This window comes from Miniopterus natalensis, chromosome 1, assembly GCF_054644295.1.
Source record: "Miniopterus natalensis isolate mMinNat1 chromosome 1, mMinNat1.hap1, whole genome shotgun sequence".
In the NCBI taxonomy this organism is placed as follows: domain Eukaryota; kingdom Metazoa; phylum Chordata; class Mammalia; order Chiroptera; family Miniopteridae; genus Miniopterus; species Miniopterus natalensis.
Window position 1 is genome coordinate 38781128 of NC_142081.1, and position 23093 is coordinate 38804220.

At 50.1% G+C, this 23093-nt stretch overlaps 1 protein-coding gene across 1 annotated transcript in view; it reads left to right on the top strand.

Annotated features, from left to right (window-relative positions):
- Positions 1 to 23093, top strand: part of ITGA11 (integrin subunit alpha 11) — a 116979-nt gene that overhangs the window by 18108 nt on the left and 75778 nt on the right. The window contains exon 2 of the mRNA XM_016198075.2: positions 14186 to 14297. Within this exon, the coding sequence (XP_016053561.2) occupies positions 14186 to 14297 (112 nt within the window). The remainder of the gene's footprint in view (positions 1 to 14185; positions 14298 to 23093) is intronic.

A 23093-nucleotide genomic window follows, 5' to 3' on the forward strand; every position in this document is an offset into this window, starting at 1 on the left:
GGCAGGTTAGTGTGTGAGGCTCCAGAGGCCTGAATGCTTCTATTTATTTATTTTTTTCTGTCTCTTTTAACAAATGCACATTGAACACCTGTTGTGTGCTAGGCATTGTTCTAGATGCTGAGGATAAAGTAGGAAGACAGACAGATACAGCCTCATCCAGAGGAGTTCTGATAAATGTTTAACAACCCATTCTGGCTCTTGAGATGGGGTGGGGAGAGTCCTTATTTGTAGCGTTTACCAGTTACTATGGTGTATATCCTCCCAACGTGGTTCATTTTAAGGCACCGACATGACATCACTGAATGGGAAGACTGCATATAGTCGGCCCCCACTGGTCCCTTCCCTTGGATCTTAAGCTTCAGTGGGAGAGGAGACAGCATCCAATTGAGCAAGTAGCTTATAACCATCTATAATTAAATTTATTTCAAAGAAATAAAGAAGATGCTTTGAGGGAGAAGAATGGGCTCTCCATAGCACAGTGAGGGGAGATCTCTCCAAGGCCACAGCATCAAAACTGGAGGTTGGGAAGGGGCCAGCTGGGCAAAGATCTTGGGGAAGACTGCTCCAGGCAAAGGGCCTTGAGGTGGGGAGACTTGGCATGTTTGAGGGGCAGGGAGACTGGCAGTGCGGCTGGAAGAAGAAAGTGATGAAGATCGTGGCACAGAAGTAGGCAGATCCTGCAGTGCCTGGTGGGCCCTGGGGAAGGGTCTGGAATCTACCCTAAATGCCATGGTAGGAGCCCAGAGCATTTTAAGAAAGAAAATACTAGAATCTGATTGGGATTTTTAAAAGATCGTGCTGCTATAACGAGCACAACTTGGAGCTGAGCAAAAATAGAACTGAGTGAGGAGTCTCTTACAAAATCCAGGCACAAAAGGACAGAAAGGACTTGGTCCAGGTACTGTCAGGAGAATTAGAAAAGAGTGGACACATGTGAGAGGAACTGAAGGGGTAGAAGCGGCAGGATTTGCAGGAAGCGAAGGGAAATCCTGGGGAACAACTTTCATGCTTCTGACTTGAGCCATCAGATGGGTAGTAATGCTGTCCCGAGACTGGGAGACTTGGGAAAAAGCCAGTGTGGACAGGAAAACCTAAGGCACCTTTTTTGGTCCTATGAAGTGTGAGGTGTTAGGAGAATGAAAATGTTCCAAGTGAAAATGTTCTATGGGCAGCTGGACATTGGTCGTGGGGCTCAGAGGGCAGGTTTGGGCTGGCTGGGCTGTGACCTGGGTCCTCAGGAGCCTGGGCCACCTGGAGGTGAGTGGAGGAAGGCAGCCGTCCAAGGCCAAGCATGCTCAGCCAGGTCCTATAGGTATACATTTGGGGTCACAGCTCTTGAATTCAGTTTTCCACACAGCTTGAGGTCTGTGCTTGGGGGTGGGGTGGGATCTAGTTAATCAAGACTTTATTGCACATTAAATAAACTTACAACACAGAGATTCATAATATCAATATTGATATGTTTTCACATCCTTCACGGAAGCTCTTAAAAGCTTAAGGAAAGAGGTCCATTTTGATTCCTTTCCTCACTTGGAAAAAAGGATAAATGATGTAAGGCAGAAAAATACGCTGGCTTTCCTAAAATTACGAGTCTTATTCTTAGAGGAGGTTATCCATGGATTCTTTGGAGGCATCAGATGGCTATCCAACACTGGGAGCAAAAACAATGTTCATGACAGCAAATTTCAACTGGATGTTTGCTGTTTTCAATTTTCAGGCCTGTTTTCCTTGAGAGACATCTGCTTAACCAGCACATTGGCAAACATCTGATTTCTTTTTTAAAAATTAAAAGGGCAGCCCTTGCTCTCCGCAACACTTGCTCCTTCCTTCCATCTCCCCTCTTGGAATGCTTAGGCAGGTGTCCCTCTTTCAGCTGGCGCCCCACCTGCCCCAACAAGCATTTGGCCTCCTCCCAACCCCCAGGGATAGAGCCCTCACTGCTCCATCAGGCTGCTCAGCACAGGTCTGATTGTTTCTGATTTAGACAATTCTTCCTGATATAGGGTTGCAGATGCTTTGGAGAGTTGAGGGGAAGTTTTGATAAGTCACTCGTTAGCAAGCATTTGTTTATCTAGCACAAAATAGGACACTGAGGGAGCAGACTTTTTTTTTTATGAGACAAGGAAACTGGAGTTGGGGCCAGGGGCTTCAAGGTGCTCGGCACCCAGCGTGTATCATAAGGCATGGCAGAGCCTGGCTGGAGAAAGCAAAGGGCGAATTGACAGGGCTGTGGGTAAAGGGAAGATTGCCTGGTGACCCATCTGCTTAGCTCCTTCTTGGAGGAGTATCTAGTTAATTCAATAAATTCCTCCATGCTCATTCATTCATTCATGAGTTTGTCCAGTCAACACTGTAGAGAGGCTGCTGTGTGTCAGCGCACAGAGACAAGGAGGGACAGAGCCCCCTCAGCTTAGTTAATGTAGCCTCTCTTTTGGCACCAAAGAGAAGGTTAGCATAGGGTCTACACAGATAAAGCTATTCCTGGTCCAGCTGCAGGGTGTCATCTTTGGGCCTGAGTAAAGGGTCTGATCTGACCCCACAAGGAGAGCTCTCAGCTATCCTGGCTTCCCTCTCTCAGACACAGCTGGCCTGGAGGGGTAGCTGGAAAGGGTTAAAGGATGTGTTACCTGGAAGCAGACAGGGCGAGGCCCTGGCACCTGGGCCAAGGGCAAGTCAGCCTTGGAGCCACTGTATCCTCTCCTTTTCAGTGGGGATAAGAAGCCCAAATCCCTTTTTAGAATTAAATGAGGCACCTGGATCCCCCCCGGGAGATTTGGGGAAGGACTGGAGTGAGAACATTTAGGACTGGGAGGGCTAATCCCTGCTCTAACTGAGTTCCACTGACTAGAAGACCTTGGTCCTAGCACAAAACCTTCCCAAGCCTCCATTTCCCACTGGTGAAATAGGCCCCACCCTGCCCTCAGTGTTGGTGTTCACTTCGTGACTGTTGACTGCCTACTGTTTGAGGCAGTAGACACCAAGGGGATACAGAGGCAGGACACAGCATGGGTCCTGTCCCCTGGACTCTCCACCCCAGATGGGGAGGGATGTCAGGAGGCAGGGCAGCCAGGGCGGAGCATAGGATGGGATCGGGGTGAGGTGTAGATTGACTGGGAAGTGGAACGTGCACTGGGCCTGCAGACTGGTGGGTGCAGAATAAGGGCCGATGGTAAAAGGAGGCAGGTTGGTAGAGGAAACTGAGAGCAAGGCGTGGAGGTGAGAGTGGCCTGTTCCTTCTGTGTAGACAGTGTTAGAGGCTGCCCGTAAAGACCTAATGAGATCAAGACTGTAAAAGCTCTTTCCAGTTAACACCTCTGCACATGCGAGGGCTTCCTCAGGTCTCGGAGCTCGAGTGGAACCTGGGATTCATCTAGTGATGACGTCCGCCCCTCATCGTTCACATGAGGAAGCTCTGAGTCTGATGTGTTCTCTGTCGCATATTTAACATTAGGACATAAACATTCGTGTAGCTCTGGGGCTTTTCCTCCTGGGGATGGGGAACATGTGGCCACAGGCACCCACAGAATAGCAGCTGGCACACTCAGAGCAGCTCACTGCCAGAGCAGCCATGAGTGTGGGCTGGGGACACACTTGTTCCCAATGAGATCATTTTCCTGAGACATTCCCGAGGAAGTGAGTGGTGCTCATGCCATGGGGAGGGTGATGCCTTTCCACAGAAGCTTTTACACTAATCCCCTCTCCCCTCCCTTCTTTGTCCAGACCCGGGATACAGCTGGTCCTTCCGATGGCAGGCACATCTGTCCCCAAAACCCTCTCCTCTCTCTGGACTACTCCTGTCATTACCCTTCCTATCCTGTGCACTCTAGCCAATCCCTTGGGCATGCATGTGCGCACAGATGCACGCACTCATGTACACACCCAATGAGTCGTGCTCTGACCCACACAAGGCAGGGGGAGCCAAAGGTACAAGAATCCAGACACAGTTGTGTCCAACAGAGGGAAGGAAAAGGAGGGGTGATGGTTGGCTGCTGATCTCAGTGGCTGGATGAATGTCAGCAGGACGGACTCTGTGGTGTTTCTTTCAGAGAAAAGGGTGGTGGGACAATGACCAGTTAGCAGAGAGACACGAACTGACATCCAGAAGGGTAGTCATTTTGTCAAGAAGTAAGATGCTGATGAGTTCATTAGAGGAGCCAGAAAACAGGGTGGTCTTTTGCAAGAGTAAAGAGAAGGGACTGTCCCTCTCCTGGGGAGACCCAAGTTTGGGCAAGTTTGCTCTAAAGCACAGGGGGGGCAGCAGGGCCTGACAGTGAGAAATGGCTTGTCATCACAGCCCCCAGTTCTAGCAGGGGCAGTTCAGCTGAACGCTGAGCCACTGGGGGCAGGCATGAGAGTGTCACAGTCACTTTCATAAGTGGCCTGAAGCTGAGGGGCACTTGTATGGGACCCTAGTGCTGGAGGGGTGGGAGGGAATGGCCTCAGTCCTGAAAGCCAATCTAATAAAGACCTGCAGGGGCAATGGTCATCTGTCTGCTCCTCCCCTCCCAAGGGAGATGGATTTGGAAATGAATCCAAAAGAGAACGACACTGAGACCCTGGACATCACAACTGGTCCAGCCTCCTCATTTTCTAAAGGGGAAACTGAGGTAGAGAGAGAAAAACTATCTTGTCGAAGTTTCCATCAGTCCTAATGGCAGAACACAGGAAAATCCAGGTCTCCTGACAGCCAGCCTGTCTATCTGACACAGCGGTCCTAGCTTTCAGGAAGTGGGCATAACATTCCCATATCCCTTTTTCTGCATCCTAGAACCAGCTGACCTAAAGTCAGCAGCCCCTCCTCTGGCCTTTGACCCTGGTGATGGTCCTCCAGCTATTTCTCCCCACTGAGGGGACCATCAGTCCCATTCCTGAAGATTCAGGGGAGAGAGACCTTTCCATCATTCTGGGCCACATCACTGTGTACTCAAGGAGCCAGTGCACACAGGCTGGGGCCACAGTTTTTGAAATGAGTGGTCTGGAGGGAACCATGGTGCCCCTGCCCACTTGCTCTAAATCTTGCTGAGGTCTTAGCAGCACAGTCCAGCTCCAGGGCAGAGCTGGGCTTCCTTGGAAGGGTGACCACATTGCCTGGACCCCCACCAAGACCTCAGTTCCTATGACATCTGGGTGTGCCTGGAGCCACAGTCAGGGAAGGAGGGCCCTGGAGCCAGTTCTCCATGGTTCAAGCAAAGCAAGAGAGAGCTGGACGTAGAAAAAGCAGAGCATTAGATGACAGTTTTCTTCAATCCTTCCCTTTAGCTCAGGAATGCAAAATATGATCATTGTTGCCTGGAGAGTTCCCTTCCTAAATGTGTTTGGCTCCCACCAGTGTTAAGATGAGTTTGCATTCCTCCATACGGCTTGGCCTCCAATTCTAAACTGTTTGCAGAGACTGGAGACAGATGCTTATGTGCTGACAACTGGAAGCTGGCTGTGAGTTTGCCCAAGAGAACCTTTCAGACTTGTGCTGGGGCTGGGCCTTGGATGCCAGACAGCTTGAACCCTCTCATTTTACAGATGAGGAAACTGAGGCCCCATCTGGAGAGGCATTGTGACTCTCCATGGACACATGACCAAGTTAGTGACAAAACTGAGATTAGAACCCAGATCACCCCAAACTGAGAGTAGAACCCAGATCACCCCACCCTAGTGCAATGTTCTCTCAGCTTCCCTTCTGGCTCTGGTGGCTTGCAAAGCTGCCTCTTGACCCGCCCGTGCCAGATGGGTGTAGATTCTGAAGACCATAAGGCGTGTCTTATCCACTTCGTGGCCCCACTGCCCAGCGTCATAGACCCAAATGGATAGCTGTTGAGGGGAAGGACTGTAGAGGAGGGTTATAGAGGAGTGGGGTGAATAAAGATGGGCATGAAGAAAAGCTGGTGACCTTGGACAGATTCCCACCCCTCACCCAGCCTCAGTTCTCTCACTTATAACAAGGGTCTTAAACCCAATCAAGTGGTTCTCAAACTCTGTTCTAGGACACCTCAGTGTTCCAAGAAAGTGTCTTAGGACTGCCCCTGGGGGTGTGGAGCTACTTTTTGTCCCCTAAACCTAATCCCAACCTCACCTTTTTGTGTCTGCTTTTCATGTTAGGTTTTACTCGAAAAGGTGGCGTTTTCACTGTAGAAAAACAAAGTTTGGAGCACGCTAGACCATTTGATCTCTGAGATCCTGGATTGCTCTTATAAATAAAATCTTAATAAGTTACCCTTCCTTGATAACAGGTTTGCTACATACCACCTTTGACCCCATGGTTAATGTCTGGGTAGGGGACAGAAGGATGGCACGAGTTCATGCCCCCTGGTAATTGGGAGGAGAGAGAATGAGCCTCATTTTATGGAGACTCTGTTGCTGCACAGAGCCTGCTCTTGAGCCAGGAATTGATGCTGGGGATCTGTCTGTATGTCTGTGCTCTGTGTCTGCCATTCTGTGTCCTGATGAGGCAGGACAGCTCAGCTCTAAGGCTTGGCGTGTGACTCAGGTAGGAGAAGTCATGACCTGCTTGCTGGGCCACACTGCTCTCTGACAGGCAAGGTCCAGGCCTAGCCCTGCCTCACGTTGAGCTTCCCCATGAGCTCTTGAGAAGCAAATGTTTGGGTTATTATCCCAGAAACCACAGGTCCCACAGGTCCCCAGGCTCCTCTCTCCTTTTATCTTTGTCCAATCACTCCGTGAAATTGTTTTTCCTCCTCCCCAATTGTCCATCTTTTAAGAGTTAGACTATATCAGTTACCAATGCTGTATAACAAATAATCCCCCCCCCAATCTGAGTGATACATAATAATTATTTAGTTTACATGTCTGGGGCAGCTGGGCATAGCTAATCCAAGCCAAGCTCAGCTGAGTGGCTCAGCTGGTCTCAGGTATCTGGGGGATGGCTGATCTCAGCTGGGTTTAGGTTGTGCGACTCGGCTGGGGCAGCTCTGCTCCAGTGTCTGTCACCCTTTTCCTGGGATCTGTGGGCTACCCTGAGCGGGCACGCCTCACGTTCATGTCAGACGTGCAGGTGAGCAGGCAGAAACAGACAATGTGTCCTACGACCTCAGCTAAGAACTTTCATTTCTGCCACATATGGCCCAGCCCAAAGCCAAGAAGGGGTGGGAGGATCTACTCTGCCCCTTTAAAGCTAGAGGAATGATGAAGTCTCATGGAAAAGGGTGTGGGTACAGAGGAGTGAAGAACTGGGACTAAGTACAATCTGGAGAGGGACCCTGATTCCATATCCCAGCTCTGCCACCTACTAGGTAGGTGACATGGGGCAAGTCACAGAAACTGTGCCTCAGTTTCCTCACTTCAGAAATAGGGAACATCATAATACGTACCTCATAGGACTGTCCTGAGGAGTAAATGAGTTAATGCGTGTAACTATGATGCTTGCCAGTGTTGTTAGTTGGTAGGCAGAGCTGAATTTGCTACTTTAATTCAACACATTTTACTTTGTCCCAAATCCTACAGTGGGAATGAAGAGATAAATAAAATCCAGTCCTGGTCCTCACATTGATCAGAGTCTTGCGATGGGAAGAAGATGTATGGAATTCACTCAGCTCAGTGTGTAGGTTTAACTCTGACACTTAGAAGGCAATTGCTAAACCCTCCATGAGTGGAGGCAGAGGCGGAGAAAAGCTCACGGTGCAGTGTGATTTCCCTGTCACCCAAGCAGCAACCTGCAGGGGAGAGACTGCACGTTTTCTCCACCCGCAGGGGGGCCTCCCAAGGGCAGGGCCCAGACCCCCACCCTCCTGAGGACTTCCTGAGGAAGTGCATACTTACTAGGTCTCCTACAAGGGCTGCAGGCCCCCAAAGGCAGGATCCCACTTCTCCCCAGAGTCAGAGGGCAGCCCGAGCTGAGATCACCTCCTCTCCAGTGGAGTCTTCTCCCCCTCAACTGGCTGGAAGCTACTCAGATGAAGCAGGACCCCGTTCTCCCTCCTCCCGGTCTCTTCTTTCATGTATCACCAGCACCTATTACAGGATCCTAGACTAGGGCCCTCGGCCCCGTCAGCAGTGCCCCCGAATCTTTGAAACGATGGCCTCAGGGCAGAGGGGAGAGATGGCTGGTGGCAGCAAGAGCCACTGCCTTTTGTGATCCGCCCAGGCAGAGGGCCAGCAGTGCAGGTGACCAGCTAAAGCTCAGTCATCTAAAGCTCCTTCTGCCTCACTCTGGAATGTTTACTTTTTTCCTTCCATAACAGCAGGAGGTCCACTTGACCATTTCTTTTTGCTTAGACCAGTTTCAGGGTCTCCCCCCCTCCCAATCTGTGATTTGCTTTCAGACTTGAAGATTCTTGGGGCCCAAGTCAAACTTGGAAGGGGGAGATAAAACCCGAGAGTCTGGGTAATATTTCAGCCTCCCTCACCCCCACCCCAGGTCCCACCATCCGAGGAAGATGCAAGCTTTTGCTTACACAGGTGCATCGGCCACAGAGCAGAGCCCCGAGAATGAGCAGGGGCTGCTGAACGCTCTTCACTCTCAGGCTCCCCGAGCGGCTTCCTCCTGCTGTGAGCTCAGGTCCAGGGCTCCATCCAGACCTGCAAGGCCTTCAGGACTGTGGCTGGTCTTTCTGGCAGACCCTGGGGTGATCAGTTCCCTAGCAAGCAGGAGCTAAGGGTGTAGGACCCAGGAGGAGAGAGTTTTCAAAATAATGGGGGAGCCCAGCCGGGCGTGGCTCAGCGGTTGAGCAACCACCTAGGATCCAGGCGATCAGGGTTCGATTCCCGGTCAGGGCACATGCCCCGGTTGCGGGCTCGATCAGTGACTCTCTCATCATTGATGTTTCCATTTCTCTCTCTCCCTCTCCTTTCCTCTCCCTGAAATCAATAAAGATATATTTAAAAAAAAAAAAAAAAAGAATGGGGGAGAGCACAAGCCTAGGTGAGACCACCACAGTGGGGAATTTAAGTGGCCGAAGGGGGTGGGAGCTGAAAGGGGTGAGGAAGGCTTGGTGGTGGCAGGCAGCATGGGGCTGGACCCATGAGCCTCAGAGTTCCTCGCTGCCACTTCTTAGCTGTGTAACCTTGGCCTAAAGTCATCTGCCTTCTTTGTGACTCAATTTCCTCACCTGTAAGATGAGAATGATAATATATTTACTTCAAAGGTTGTTGTTGTGGAGATTAAGTAAATTTGGAACAGTGCTTGGTACCTCACCCTCAAGGAGCCTGGCGGGAGGGGGTGGGGGGAGCCAGATACCACCACCCAAACAGGCTGCTTTTTTCTCCTTTCCCTGGTTCCACATCCACACTAGCAATTCCTACCTACCGCCTCTGGGCCACCTCACCAATCCCTACACACTGCCCTTAAGGCCAGATCATACCTCCAGAAGCCTCCTGACACCAGGCTCGCAGCTGTCCCTCCCCCCTCTAGCAATCACAGCACCCTGGTGACAGCACTGCACCTCCTCTCCACGGTTCCCATGGGCCACTGTCCCACGCTCTTCCTGTCCTGCTTGCCCCTCAGCGGTGTTCAGGGCCAGCCCCTGGCTCAGAATTGGATCCAGCAATGAGTAAACAGACTCCACCTTGCCTACATGGAGCCACCCTCCAGATGGGGAGAGGGGAGTAATCCAATGATCACACCCGTTATGTATAATTACTAACTGTGATAAGGAAAAGGGAGTCAGCCGTCACCTGTTAGCGAGGTATGAGGGGTGATGAGATCAGGCAAGACCTGATATAATAAGGGGTCAAGGAGGCTTCCTGGGGGAGGAGGGAAGGATGTGACATTTGTGTTGAGATTTGAAGGTGATCAGAGATGTTCAGGCAGAGGAGACAGCAACGTGGCAAGACCCCAAGGTGGGAGGGAGCAAGGGGGGTCTGGGGCACAGAAAGGGCACCCTGGTATCTGGACCACAGAGAGCCAGAGGGAAACTCACACAAGGCCAAGGAGGCCTCAGAGGGCCTTGAGGCCACGTGAAGATTTTGGACTTTCTCCCAAGATCCCTGGAAAGTTATTTAGTTGTTTGGCAGAGGTGCAGGTGGGTGGGAGTGGGGTGTGTGGGGCACAGCGGACTCTTAGCAGATGCTCCTTAAGCTAGAGTGAGCACTCCCTGTGGAGCTGTGGAGTTGACTGTAACTCTAGTCAAGTGTTGGCCAGCATGCCTCAGCTTTCGGGACTGTGACTGCCCCACCTGGTGACATGGTGGTGGCCTCCACCTGAGCCTGGAGTGATGGGTTTGAGAACCATGGGCCCAGCTATGCTCAAGCTCCACGCTGTAGTTTCGGTGCCGTCTTGGGACTCACTGATGCTTTTCAAGAGATGACAAGATTCTGAGAAAGGGAGCAGCAGCTGATGTAACTTTGGCCACAGTTCACTGCAGAGCAGCCCAGGAATTGTGGTTTTTTTCCCCCCTCTGTCATCAATATCAAGGGCAGAAAAGTGGCAAGCTGCCCAACCTGGCTCCAGTGTCTCTGCAACTGGCCTGTTGGTTCCTGTCAAAAACAACTTTGTTTTATTTTATTGGTATTTGGGGTTCATAAATCTCTGAGCAGAGTGCATTCCCCAAGCATGAAGACCATGCGCCATCCGAGCAGCCACCAGAGATCTTGTTGGGCTGAGGCCCTCTGAGGCCTCCCCGGCCTTGTGTGAGTGGGCAGAAAGACTTGACATCACTTTTAGGAAATCCATTCTCTGGTTGGTTCAGTGTGGTCAGAAGCAAATGCCAACTGGGGGAAGAAACCAGAACTTTGTAACTTAGTGTCCCAACCCTGAGGGCTTTTGTCCCCTTCCTGTGGCCAGACTTCACTAATCCTTTCCCCAGAAGGTTGGGGGTGGGAACTCGAGGGGAGACTGGACTAGGCCTGGACAGAGCCCTAAGTGAAGGGAGGAACAGAGGGCCCTGCTTTCTCTCCCATTTGCTTCTTTCAACCCAACCCAAAGGCAGAGGAGGGGAAACCTGAAGGCAGGAGAGAAAACCTTCTCTGAAAAGAACTTTCCCTCCCCTCAGTGGGTCCCTTGTATGAAAGGCTGTTCTCCCAGGGGTAGATCACCCGAGTGCCACAAGCTACTTGATCATGGACCTGCTCTAACCTCCTCCCAGCTGAGTGATTCGGGACAAATTATTTAAGCTCCCAGAAGTATGATAATATTTATTTCACAGGGTGGCTGTAAGATTTAAGTAATTAATATGAAATAAATGGTTAAATACCTACAGTAGTGCCTCAAATATATCAGTGCTCAGTAAATATTGTTTCTTTTTCCCCTCCCTCAGGAGAAAGCATCTGAGCCACACACGGGTCCTGCTCTCTAACAATTCAATCAGCCAATATCTGTGACCATTAACTGTGAGCAGGATCTTTATTTGAGGCACTAAGGATACAACAGTGAGGAGATAGCAGTATCTCATGGTACTTTGAGAGCGTAAGAATATTATAGAATATCAGCCACACGAGAATAAATAGATGTGTAATATGTTTGTGATAATACTATGAGGAAATGGAGAATTAGGGGCTAGGAGTGACAGGGTAGCCTGGTGATGGACAAGATGGCATTGAAACAGAGACCTTAATGACTCCAGGGAGTGAGACATGCAGATAACTGGGGAAGAGCATTCCAGGCAGAGGTTAACAGCCAGGGCAAAGATGCTGATCAGGGAACGGATCTGACACATTCTAGGAACAGGGGTAGGAGGGAGCAAGCAATGAACTGGAGCAGAGTGATGGGGGGGAGGACAGGGAATAAGGTGGGCTCATGCAGGGCCTTGTGGGTAAGGATTTGGCTTTGACTGTGAGTGGGTAGGAAACTGATGGGATGGAGGGTGTGCAGCTGAGAGTGATGGGATCTGACAGGTCTTGGAAGGATCCTTCTGGCTGTGTTTGTACAAGAAGCACTAATAGTGGGAAGGCCCCAAAAACACAATTTATGACTTCGTCTTCACTGGCTCTCACCTCACTGCAGGCCTGGGAGTGGTGGGTGGGTCTGGATTTCCTGACTGCCAGAGCAAACCTGCCTCTAGTTCAGGGCCACCACCCTCTGCTGGGGTCAGATGCAGGATGGGAGGACCAGGCATCACCAGGGGGTGTCTCCAGGGGGCTCCAGGGAGCCAGATAAAGTGTTGCCCCATGCTCAGGGATTGCATGTCGCCTGTGCATATGTGTGCTTGTATGTGTATGTGTGCATTTCTCTGTGTGTGTGAATTTCGTGTGTGTATGTGTGTCCCTTCCTGGGACAGAGCTGGAGAGTGAGTTCCTCTCTGTTCACCTCCCAGGTTTGCACAGTTGACACTGGTGTCTCTCTCCCCTGACATGCCCTCACTGGCCAAAGACTTGTGCTCCTTCATCCCCCTGTGCTCACCTGACCAGGGGCCCTCCTCCCCAAGGCTGCCTGCTGCTAACCAGGCTGATAGATCCATTCATGGTCTGGGATTTGTAAATAAGGCACTAAATTAGGGCTAACACACTTTTCCTCCTCTACCCACTCAAGGACCATGACACTGTATTCATGTGGCAGATCAGGAATCATGAAGACAGGGTTGGCAGCTATGTAACCACTTGCTGCCACTGTCCTCTCCTGTATGCCCAGCAGATATTGCTCACTGATCACACTCATCTTGTCCACTGAGCCCAAACTTGACCTAAGCATCTTCTTAAATCAGTGCTTCAGGAAACACTAATAATCAATTGACAAGGGAAATGACACATATGTGAGATATGTGAGATGACACATATCTAACAACCCTATTGAAGGTGTTTCAGTTTTGCCTCTGGGGACTCGAATTCTATGACTCTAATGATGGAGCTTTGGGTCACTGCAACTATTTGCTGAGCAAAAAATGTGGAAGAAACCACTTGTCCTGTACAACAGGCCTATTCAAGTCGGTGCCCCAGGGCATCACCCTTCAACACTCTGCCCTGGGGTTAGTGCCCAGGGGAGGAGTGTAGGACACTTACAATTACAAGCCTCAGATTCAGAGTTCCTCTCCGGCAGGTTGTGGGACCTTGGGCAGGTCAGTTCACCTCTCTGACCCTTGGCTTTGCATTTGCTGCTCCATCACAGGGTTGTCATGGAGATCAAACAGTAATATACATATGAAGGCTCTTTGAAGATTGTAAAGTGCCCTACACGTGGAAGGGGGGGGGCGATGAAATTCTATTCTGCTGATTGGTTTTCACTGATCTGAAGGTTTGGACTTGAGGTAGGATTCCACCCCTTAAACCCCAGGGGTCCCAGCTTTGGTGGTCCTGTTAGTAGTGACAGCTGGGCAGAGACATAGCTTAGATGTGCAGCAAGGCCAAATGTGCCCTGCAAATGGAGGGAAGGGCTCACAGAGCAGGCATCTGAGGTCCTGGTCCTGATGCTGCTGCTGACCTGCAGTGTAGCCCTGGGCCAGACTCAGCCTCACCGGGGCTAAGCCACCTCTGCCAGATGTGGATGGTGCGTGCTCCTTCCCCCGAGCTCTGCTAGGGGAAATGATGACAGAGACCCAGGCTGCCCTACAGATGCGAGTTGTTACTACTTGTAACTTGACACAAGAATGCCAAAAGGGCAAAGCATTTGGCTCAAAAACAAGGCTTTCCACCAGGTGGAAACTGACACATGACATCACCAAACAGGGAAGGCCTTTGGGGCCAGGGTGAGGGGGTTACAGGGCTGGACCTCTGCTTTGCCTCAGCTGCCCCAGCCTGTCCGTGGCCCCTGATGAATTGGGGCCATGGCAGAATTGGGGCCATGGCAACTAAGCCGCCAGGCTTGAGGGGCAGGTGGGAAGTCAGTTCCCTGACCCTTTAGCATACAAAGGTGAGAGAAGGGAGGAGAGAGGAGTGAGAGAAGTAGGAGAGAGGAGGGGAAAGAAAGAAAAACAATTGGAAGAGGAGACTAGCAGAAGCTGGAAGAAGCAGAGTTGGAGAAAGGAGTGATGAGAAAGGGAGCTATCTTTCCCCTGATGAGAACGAGAATTTTCTGGGGGAGGGACTGTTCTCCCCACTCAGACTGCGTCTCCCAAGAGTAGGTTTTATGCCTCCTCTATTGGATTATGCCCCCCAGGGCAGGTGCTGGGCCTTTCCCATCAGACTGTGGGCTCCCCCAAGCAGGGACTATGTTAACCACCTCATAGAGGGGCTTCCCAAGGATAGGGGAACATACTCCTCCCAAACTATCCAAGGTAGGTGACCTGCCAAGGGAGACCCCACACTCCTGGGTCCCAGACCTCCACCTGCCTGACTCTTCTGCCCTCCTCTCTTCTGCCTGCCCCAGGGTTCACGGACACCTTCAACATGGACACCAGGAAGCCACGAGTCATCCCTGGCTCCAAGGATGCCTTCTTCGGCTACACTGTCCAGCAGCATGACATCAGCGGCAAGAAGTGGTGAGTGACAGCTGCCAGCCAGCCAGCCCTGAGCTCCCCACACCTGGCCCACCAGCCTGCCCCTGAACCCCACCGCTTCCAGACTGGTCCTCACATGCAGACACCCCCATTTCCAGTGACTTGACTTCTTGTCCTGGCAGGTGGAGGCTGCATAAGATCTGCCCCTGACTATGAAACCTTGAGCATTCCATTTCACAGGCCCTCAGTGGTCTCATCTGAGAAATGGGAATGAGCACCCTTCCTCCTGTGTTATGTGACAGCACAGTTAGCAGGCACCCGGAGACCAATAGTTACCCCTCCCTTCCCCTCTCAGGGCCTCAGTGTCTCATCAGTGTGGCAGTGCCTCTGGGCCTGGCTTCTTAGAGAACTGTTAGGGGTGTCTCTGAGGGGTTGGATTTGAATGTGCTCACAAGCTAAAGCACAGGCACTGGGGGAACAAAGGGAAGTGAGAGGGAGATGCAGTGGAGGGAAAGGGCCAGAAAGATCCCAGAGCCCCTTTGGGGAGGGGTAAGCAATAGGAAGGAAGGATTCGCCTCCAATTTTTAAAATAACTTTATTGGGTGATATTTTACACATCATAAAATTCACTCATTTCAAGTGTACAATCGATGATTTTTTAAGTAAGTTGACCGAGTTGTGCAGCATCACTGCAAATCAGATTTTGAACACCTTCATCACCCAGTGAGACCCTCACGCACATATATACCTTTAATTGCTGTTCTTCTCCCTCCAGTTGGTTTTTAGCTGACAGAAGGCAAGGCCTTCTTTCCACCCTGAGGTAGAAAGGACAAGGCCTCCACTTGGCCCTCTTAGAAGCCCTTGCTGAGTTCAGGGGCCACAGGAACACTAGTGATTAATGTCCTATGTCGCCCTCTTCCTATCTGGCCTCTGCTTACTCTCTCCTCATCACCCCTTTTTCTTCCACTTTCCCCACCTCCTTTGTTGTGCTCAACCCTCATATCTAGTCAAATTGCTTTATAATCATTTTTCCAGTACTCTAGACCTTTGCACATGCTGATCCCTCCTCCCATACTAATCCCTCCTCCCATGATATCCTCTCCCACCTTCCCCACTCACCCCACCCCCACCCTTCAGATCTGTCTGATTCTCTCTGACAAAGATAGAAATAGAAATAGATACACAGAGAGAGAGATTTTTATAAAGGAGTATCTGACTTGATGATATCTTTCTATTGAGACATAACTTAGATACAAAAAGTATAGACATCTTAAGCATACAGCTCAGTAAACTTCTACATATGTATATGCCTGTGTAATCACCTCTCAGAACATGACATAGAACATTTGCAGCTCCCAGAAAGCTCCTTTGTGCTCCCCACCCAGTCAGTGCCCCTCCAGGTAACCACTATTCCGACTCCCGTTGCCATAGATTCCTTTTGCTGGTTTATGAACTTTATATAGATGATCTCATATGGTAGATACTCATTTGCACCTGACCTGCTTTACTCAACATTATGTCTCTGAGGTTTGATATACTGATGAGTGTATTATACTTCATGCTTCTTCACTGGTGTGTAATAATCCACAGTAGCAATGTACCACAATTTATTTCTTCATTCTACTGTTGATGGATATTTGGATTGTTCCAATTTTGGCTATTTTGAATAGAGATGCTATTAACATTCTTATACATGTCTTTTGATGGGCATACACCCTCATTTTTATTGGGGATATACTTATATACTCATTTTTATTGGGTATAGACTGCTGCTCCCTATTTGAACTCTATTTCCCTGTGGTCAATAGCAAAGCACCCTCCTAGAGAGAGTTGAGCGAATGTGGGTTTAGCTCCTGTGCTTCTCTTTTCTCAAGTATTGAGCTCTACACTGATTGCTGTCCAGTGCCTAAAAATAGTTGTCCTATATACTTTATCTACTTTTCATAGTTGCTTATGACTGGAATTGAAAGTCTTCTTTCATATTCTCTTATCAACTTTGCTATCACTTCCTCTAAGAAAACATTTATCCAGCTGGATAGTAATCGCCTGTTTCATTGCCTGTCTTCCAGAAATCAGGAGTATAATCCCTGGCATTTAGTAGATGCTCATAAGAACATACTTTGAAAGACTGAATCAGTTATTTGAACCTCTCTAAACCAGCCCAGACATAAGATGCACAATATCCATATTCAAAGGGTTAAAGATTAATGGGCCCTAGCGGGTTTAGGTCAGTGGTTAGAGCGTCGGCCCATGAACTCTAAAGGGTCTCGGGTTTAATTCCAGCCAGCGGCATGTACCTCAGTTGCAGGCTCAATCCCCAGTTGGGGCCCATGCCGGAGGCAACCCATCGATGTGTCTCTCACATCAATGTTTCTCTCTCTCTCTCTCTCCCTTCCATTCTCTCTGAAAAGCAATGGAAAAAATATCCCTGGGAAAGGATTTTTTAAAAAAAGATGAAATGGAACTGGCTTTTCCCAGATAGAATTTGTTTTGACCAATATTTGTTTATTAAGCATCTGTTAATAAATTTTGCCAGACTGCAAAATATTGATTTTGGTAAAACATGGTTTCACTCTCAAATAACTCACAAACTAGTTGAGGAGGCAACACTAATACCCTTGAAATAATTAAAAAACCATACAAGACAAAATATGACCCGGTATTAATTATGTTCCTCTTTAGAAGACCCTTTCTCCATGAAGACTTGCTGGACCCTTCTCTTTTCCTAACATGGCCTTACCGTCCCCAAGCACTCTCTCTAATGGCACACATCACCTCCTACCTCGTGTTGGAGTTGCTTCAGCCGGTGACCCAGGCTCTCCCTGCCTCCTTGGTGTGGACTTGGATTCCAGTCCCTAAGGCAGAGTTTGCACACTTTGCTCTTCATTTCCTGGGCCTGCAGTGGGGCCAGGGAAGTCTAGCAGGGAGACTGGCACCACTGAGGCCCACCATCTCCACTGAGGGGAGGGAAATGCCTGTGGGAAACAGCATCTTCCTCAGCCTCTGCCCCAAAACCTAGGTCCCAGCACTGCCCCAGAGAAGGGCGCACCAGCTGTCTCACACCACAGGCTCCAATGGGGTCTGGTTCCCATTGACCAGATTGTGAGCCTTCTTGAACGTCAAGGGCATCAGAGCCTGATGTAAATGGCTGGAGGAGAGGGGACACACCTTCTGCCCAGCACATCCCCAACTCAGACCTCAAACTGCACAAAGATGACTACACCAGTGCTTCAGACATCTTGAACAGTTTTCCACATGCCTGGTTTTCAGCAACAATAACAACACAGACACACAAGAAGGAAAAGAGAAAACAAATTCCTCTCAGGCTGAGTTTTCTCTGCCCCTGCATTTTAAGCCCTTGTGTATTTTCAGAGAAATTTAATCTACATGACTCTATAGCATGTACATTGAAGTCATTAAGTCAGTTGATTTGTAAGAGCATTTGATGTCCTGAAGCTCCAGTGTAGGGCTTGCACAGGGCTTCTCCTTTGGTCCCTGGAACAGGAAGCCTCCTGGCCCTGAGATAACACAGAGCTGGGCCCCACAAGTTTCCAATTTGTCATTAAAGCTCTCGCCCCTAAAGAGAGAAGCCTCAGCTCTCTGCAAGGCAGGGCATTTCGCCTCCTCTCCTTGAGGGGAGCAAGCGCCTGAGGAGCAGGAGCCTGACAACACCCAAGGCTCCGAAAGGAACCCCTTGAAACTCAGTGGGCTTTAAGAGACCAAGTTGAATTCCCTGGGATACAGGTTCAGGGACATGAGCAACTTGTAAGAGAAGTAGGCTTGTCCCCATTTTACAGGCATGGCAACTGAGACTCCAAGAGAGAGGGAGAACATAATTAGTAAGTGTCTGAGCCAGGTCTGGAGCCCAGATCTTATTAGGCCCCAGTGGAGCACAGAACAAAAGCAGCACCATCCCTGAGGGTGGCCAGGAACATACTGTCTCCGAAGGCTCTGTCCTTCCTCACTGGCTACGCTGCTGGCCCCACCAGAGAGCCAAGGCTGTGGTGTCCCTGGGCCCAGCACTAGCATATTCACATAAACAGCACATGGGAAGAATGAGTGCCCAGCCTAGCCGGGAAGCGAGGGCGTATGCTCACAGAGCCCCAGTCCTGGATGATAAATACCAAGAGGGCACCCGGAAAGAACTTAGAGTAAGGGGGAGTGAGTTCCTAATTCAGTAGACTGGGTGGAAGGAACCTGGAAAAGAAGAAGCCACATTTAGAGAAAGGACACTGTCCTGAGCAGTTGTGGGAGAAGGCGCAGAAAGAAGAGCAGTGAGACCAAAGACTGGGAGGGGGAGGATTGTACTTCAAAGGTTTTTAAATACCAGGGCGAGAGGATTGTATCTGGGCCCTGGCTGGTGTCGCTCAGTTGGTTGAGTGCTCAGTTGGTTGTCCTGTGTACCAAAAGGTTGCTGGTTTGATTCCCAGTCGGGGCACGTGCCCAGGTTGTGCACCTGAGGATATGTTTTTTTATTGATTTTTGAGGGGGGGGGACGGAGAAAGAGAAACATCAATGTGAGAGAGAAACATTGATCAGTTGCCTCCCATATGTGCTCCAACCGGGGATCATATCTTCAACCTAGGTATGTGCCCTGACCAGAAACCGAACCCACAACCTTTTTTGGTGTACGGGACGACACTCTAACCCACTGAGCCACCCAGCCAGGCCACCAGAGCTAGAATTCTTAGGGTGATCAGTTTGGCTGCCACGTGGAGGATAGAATTGAGAGGAGGCCCTGGAGGGGGGAGTTTGGTGGAAAGGCTGTGGAAGACTTGATGAGTGGAGGGTCTAAGGGGAGGGGATCCTGATGAAAGGGCCTACTTTGTGAGCATCAGTAGTTCATTCATTCATTCTTGAGAACTTGTGCTGAGTCCTGAGAATTCAATGGTGAACAAAATTGCAAAGTCCCTACCCAGATGCAATTTTTCTTCTAGTGGAGCAAGACATATTATTAGACTGCTCATCATCTGTCAAATGGTGAGATGTGCAATGGAGAAGCATTAAGCAGTGTAAGGGAGCTTGGGAGTGGTGGGTGAGGATTTGGGCTGCTACCTTATACAAGCCATCAAGGAAGGCCTCAAAGATAGGGTGACAGCAATCAGAGACCAAAGGAAAGGGAGCATCTCAGACAATCATGGATATTTGAGAAAAGAGCATTCCAGGCAGAGGGAATGGCAAGTGCAAAGGCCCTGAGGCCAGAAGAAGCTTGGAATGTTCAAGGAATGAGTGTGGCTGGAGTAGAGTGAACTAGGGCAAGAGTAGAAGGAGGCGAGGTCAGAGATGAAACAGTATGAGGATGACTGGTTGGGAAGATAGTGAAAAAACAGAAAAGCAAAATCCAGAAACAGGGGACAGACTTTAGGAGAACAGGTGAGCTAAGCTTTGGCCCCATTGGTTTGAGGTACCTAAGGGTCATCCAAGGGTCAGCTGGGCCGGCAGCAGGAGACAGGGGCCTTCAGCTCAGCAGGGAGATCAAGGTAGAGACTCAGATGTGCTGGGAGAACTGCATTCTCAGAAGAGCGCTGCAGAGAGAAGGAAGGGGAGCTGGGACAGAACCCTGGGATGCTTATGGGAGGAGGGAGAGAAGATTAGAGGTAGGGGTCAAGGGAGCTCAGAGTCCCAGAGGGCAGAGAGGGACACAATTGTGAGAAAGGGGGAGGGGCTGCCTCTCCCAGAAACGGTTGGAGAGGCCAAGCTGGGGATCTTGCAGCACTGGGCAAACTTCTCCAGGCCCAGAGCTCTTGAGATGTGAGGAATGACTCCTGAGTACACCCATGCACACAGAATACATCTAGAGTTAAAATGACTCACTGCAGTGTATGTAAAAAGTGTCTGCAATTACCACTCTGGAACAGCGGTTCTCAAACTGGACAGCCTGCCTTAGAATCCCCTGGAAGAATCGCTGGGCCCCACCTCCGGAGTTTCTGGTGGGGCATGAGAACTTGCTTGTCTCACTAGTTCTCGGGTGGTACTGTTGCTGCTGGTCTGGGGACCACACTCTGAACCACCAGCCGAGAGATTTCCATTTCCAGTATATCAAGCTGGTGACAACAGGCAGACACAAAGCCGCCCGAGCCAGTGTAGGTGCCCATGGGTGGGGAAATGGGTGTCCTGGGGGTGGGGGTGGAGATGGGGTTGGGAAGAGGCTAATTTTGAGGAGATCTACTCAGATCTCATTGTTATCCACCCAAACCCCGCCTGTCTCTCTTAGCCTTCCTCTGCCCTCTCCTACTTTTTGATTTTCTCTTTCCTTTACCTTCTTTCCCTTCCTGATTTCTCCATTTCCTACCCTGCTCCTTACTTTCTCAACTTTCCTTCCCCGCCTCCCCTCAGCACCGTCCTCCTCCTCCACTCCTCTCTGCTCCTCCGCTCTTTGCTCCTGCACTGGAGTCTCAGATGGGAAGTGGGCATGATAGGGGTTTGGGGTGGGCCTGTCCCTCCTGCTTCTGCCTGTTGCCACCAATGTCATTAATCTCATCAGCCTGACCTGTACCCTTGAGGGGAGGGGAAGGAGAAGGACCCCAGCCCAGGCTCCCCAGCACCTGTCCTCAGGAAGCTGCCTGGCTGTTTCCTCGGCTAGGGGTAGAGAGCTTGTACACAGAAAGGCGGACAAGGGGGACAAGAGGGAGGGGTCCCTGGAGGTGGAGAGAAAGTGTAGGAAGAGGATCTGCTGGAGTGGGAGACTGAGAAGGAAGTTAGGGGATGTGCTGGCCCCTGAAAACTGTATTAGAGCCTCAGTCTCCTGAATTTGGGGGTGTCCTGATGAGAAACACAAGCTTCTGGGAGGAAAGGAGCATCTTAAACCTGTCATCATCCTCAGCAATGGAAGGACAGACTTGGTGGCCTGACCCAGTCAAAGTCACAATGAATCCTAGACTGCCTTCCATCTCTTTGAAGGGTCTTCTTGGATTCTTTCGCAATAACTCAGGGCTTGTGTGCTCAGATGCCAAAAGGGCTCTGTGATTGGGTGCCCTGCCTATGGACCTTGAGGCAGTGGGGAGGGAGATCCAGAAACCTGCCTGGCTTGGAGCAAACCCTCTACCAGGGTAAGTGCAGATCCTGTCAGCGACTCCGCACCACCGCCACCTCCACACAAAGGCGGTTGTCACGCAGAGGAGGGACACCCTCAGCCTGAAGGTAAACCAAGTTGAAATGGACCTGCCTGACAGTACATATCCATCTGGAACAGTAGACATCCCTCCCTCCCAGGAGCCTCTCTGCATATGCAGTGTCTTCCCTGGTGGAGACTACATCTGTCCCTACTTCTAGGTGACAGTGCCGGTTGTGAAGCCTGGGGCAGCCTCAGGCTTTGTTGCTGCGGAAATCTCTCTGAGGAACATCCTAAGCTCCCTCTTTTCCTGGCTCAGGCCCCCAGCGAAAGCTCCCAACACCACAGAATACAAATGCCCTCTGCTATTTTGTCCTGGAACAAATAAAATCCAGCACCATGACTCATTCTGGTTAAAGGATAAGTCACTGCAGGAGCAAAGCCCAGGATAGGATGAAACCAGCCAATGCACGAGAGATGGAAAAAGAGAGAGAAATTGCACTCGTGGGGAAATGTTGGCCCAGGGCCCCAGGCCAAGCCACCCAGCAGACCCTGGCAGGCAGCACGGACGAAACGAGTGTGAGCCACTGAGGCCTGAAGGAGTGGAAATCCAGACCTGGTCCTCACGGGGGGCAGCTGGGGGAGCCTTCGAGCCCTCAGAAACACAAAGCAGCATTGAGGGCAGCGGGGGAGGGCCTGTCGACCCATAACACCTGGGAGATGGAGGCAGTGCCTGCATGTATGACACGGCCTGCAGAAGGCTCCCAAGGCTCTTTGTATCTCCAAGCAATTTTTTCCTGGGACTTGAAAAGTATGTCAGTGAGGGCCCGGGTAAACCTCTGACACACACATTCTGGTCAACCAGAGCCAGAGCTAAGGCCAGTCCTCAGGGCCATAGAAGAGGCAGGGGGCCAACCCCTGGGGGTTTGGGGAGTAAGACAAACAATCTCAGTAGTGGAAACATGGAAAGGAAAGTCTCCTGGTTACTAACCTCCACGAAAGAAAATAAATTTAATACAGGCAGTTCAGAGAAGCCAGAGGGATTTGCCAAGTCAGCATCTTCTCCAACCGCCACCCCCACTTCAGCAGCCTGTGGGCTCTTCCTCCTCTTCCCTTCTCTGATGCCAACACTGTTGGTTTCCTGACCCCAGTGTCCTCCCTAAGTCCAGCCAGAAGAGAGAAGGGGGAGTAAACTGATGCATAAATTCATTCCATCTGGAGAGCGACTTTTATTTTATTTTAATTGAATCACACTTAGAGAAGTAAGCAAATCATACGTGACAGATAGCCTCCATGTAATGATCATATCCATCTCAATCGATGTTTACTGAGTGAACATACCCATGTGACTGCCACCCTGATCAAGATATAGACTTTTGCCAGGACCCCAGAATCCTCCCTTGTGCACCCTCATCATCGGTGTCCCCTCCAAAACTAATCACAGTTTTGACCATGATCAAAAATGATTAATTTAGCCTGCTTTTGAACTTTATGTAAATGAAATCACATACTATTTTGTGACAGACTTGTTTTTATTAAAGTATAGTTGACATACAAAATTATATTAGTTCCAGGTGTATAAGACAGTGATTCGACATTTATGTACCTTATGATGTGATCACCATGATTAAGTCTAGTAACCATCTGTCACCATCCAAAGTTATTACAATATCATTGACTATATGGAAACCCTCCACCAAACAAAAAGCAGCCTACTGAGTGGGAGAAGATATCCACAAATGATATATCCAATAAGGGGTTAATATCCAAAATATGTAAATAACTTA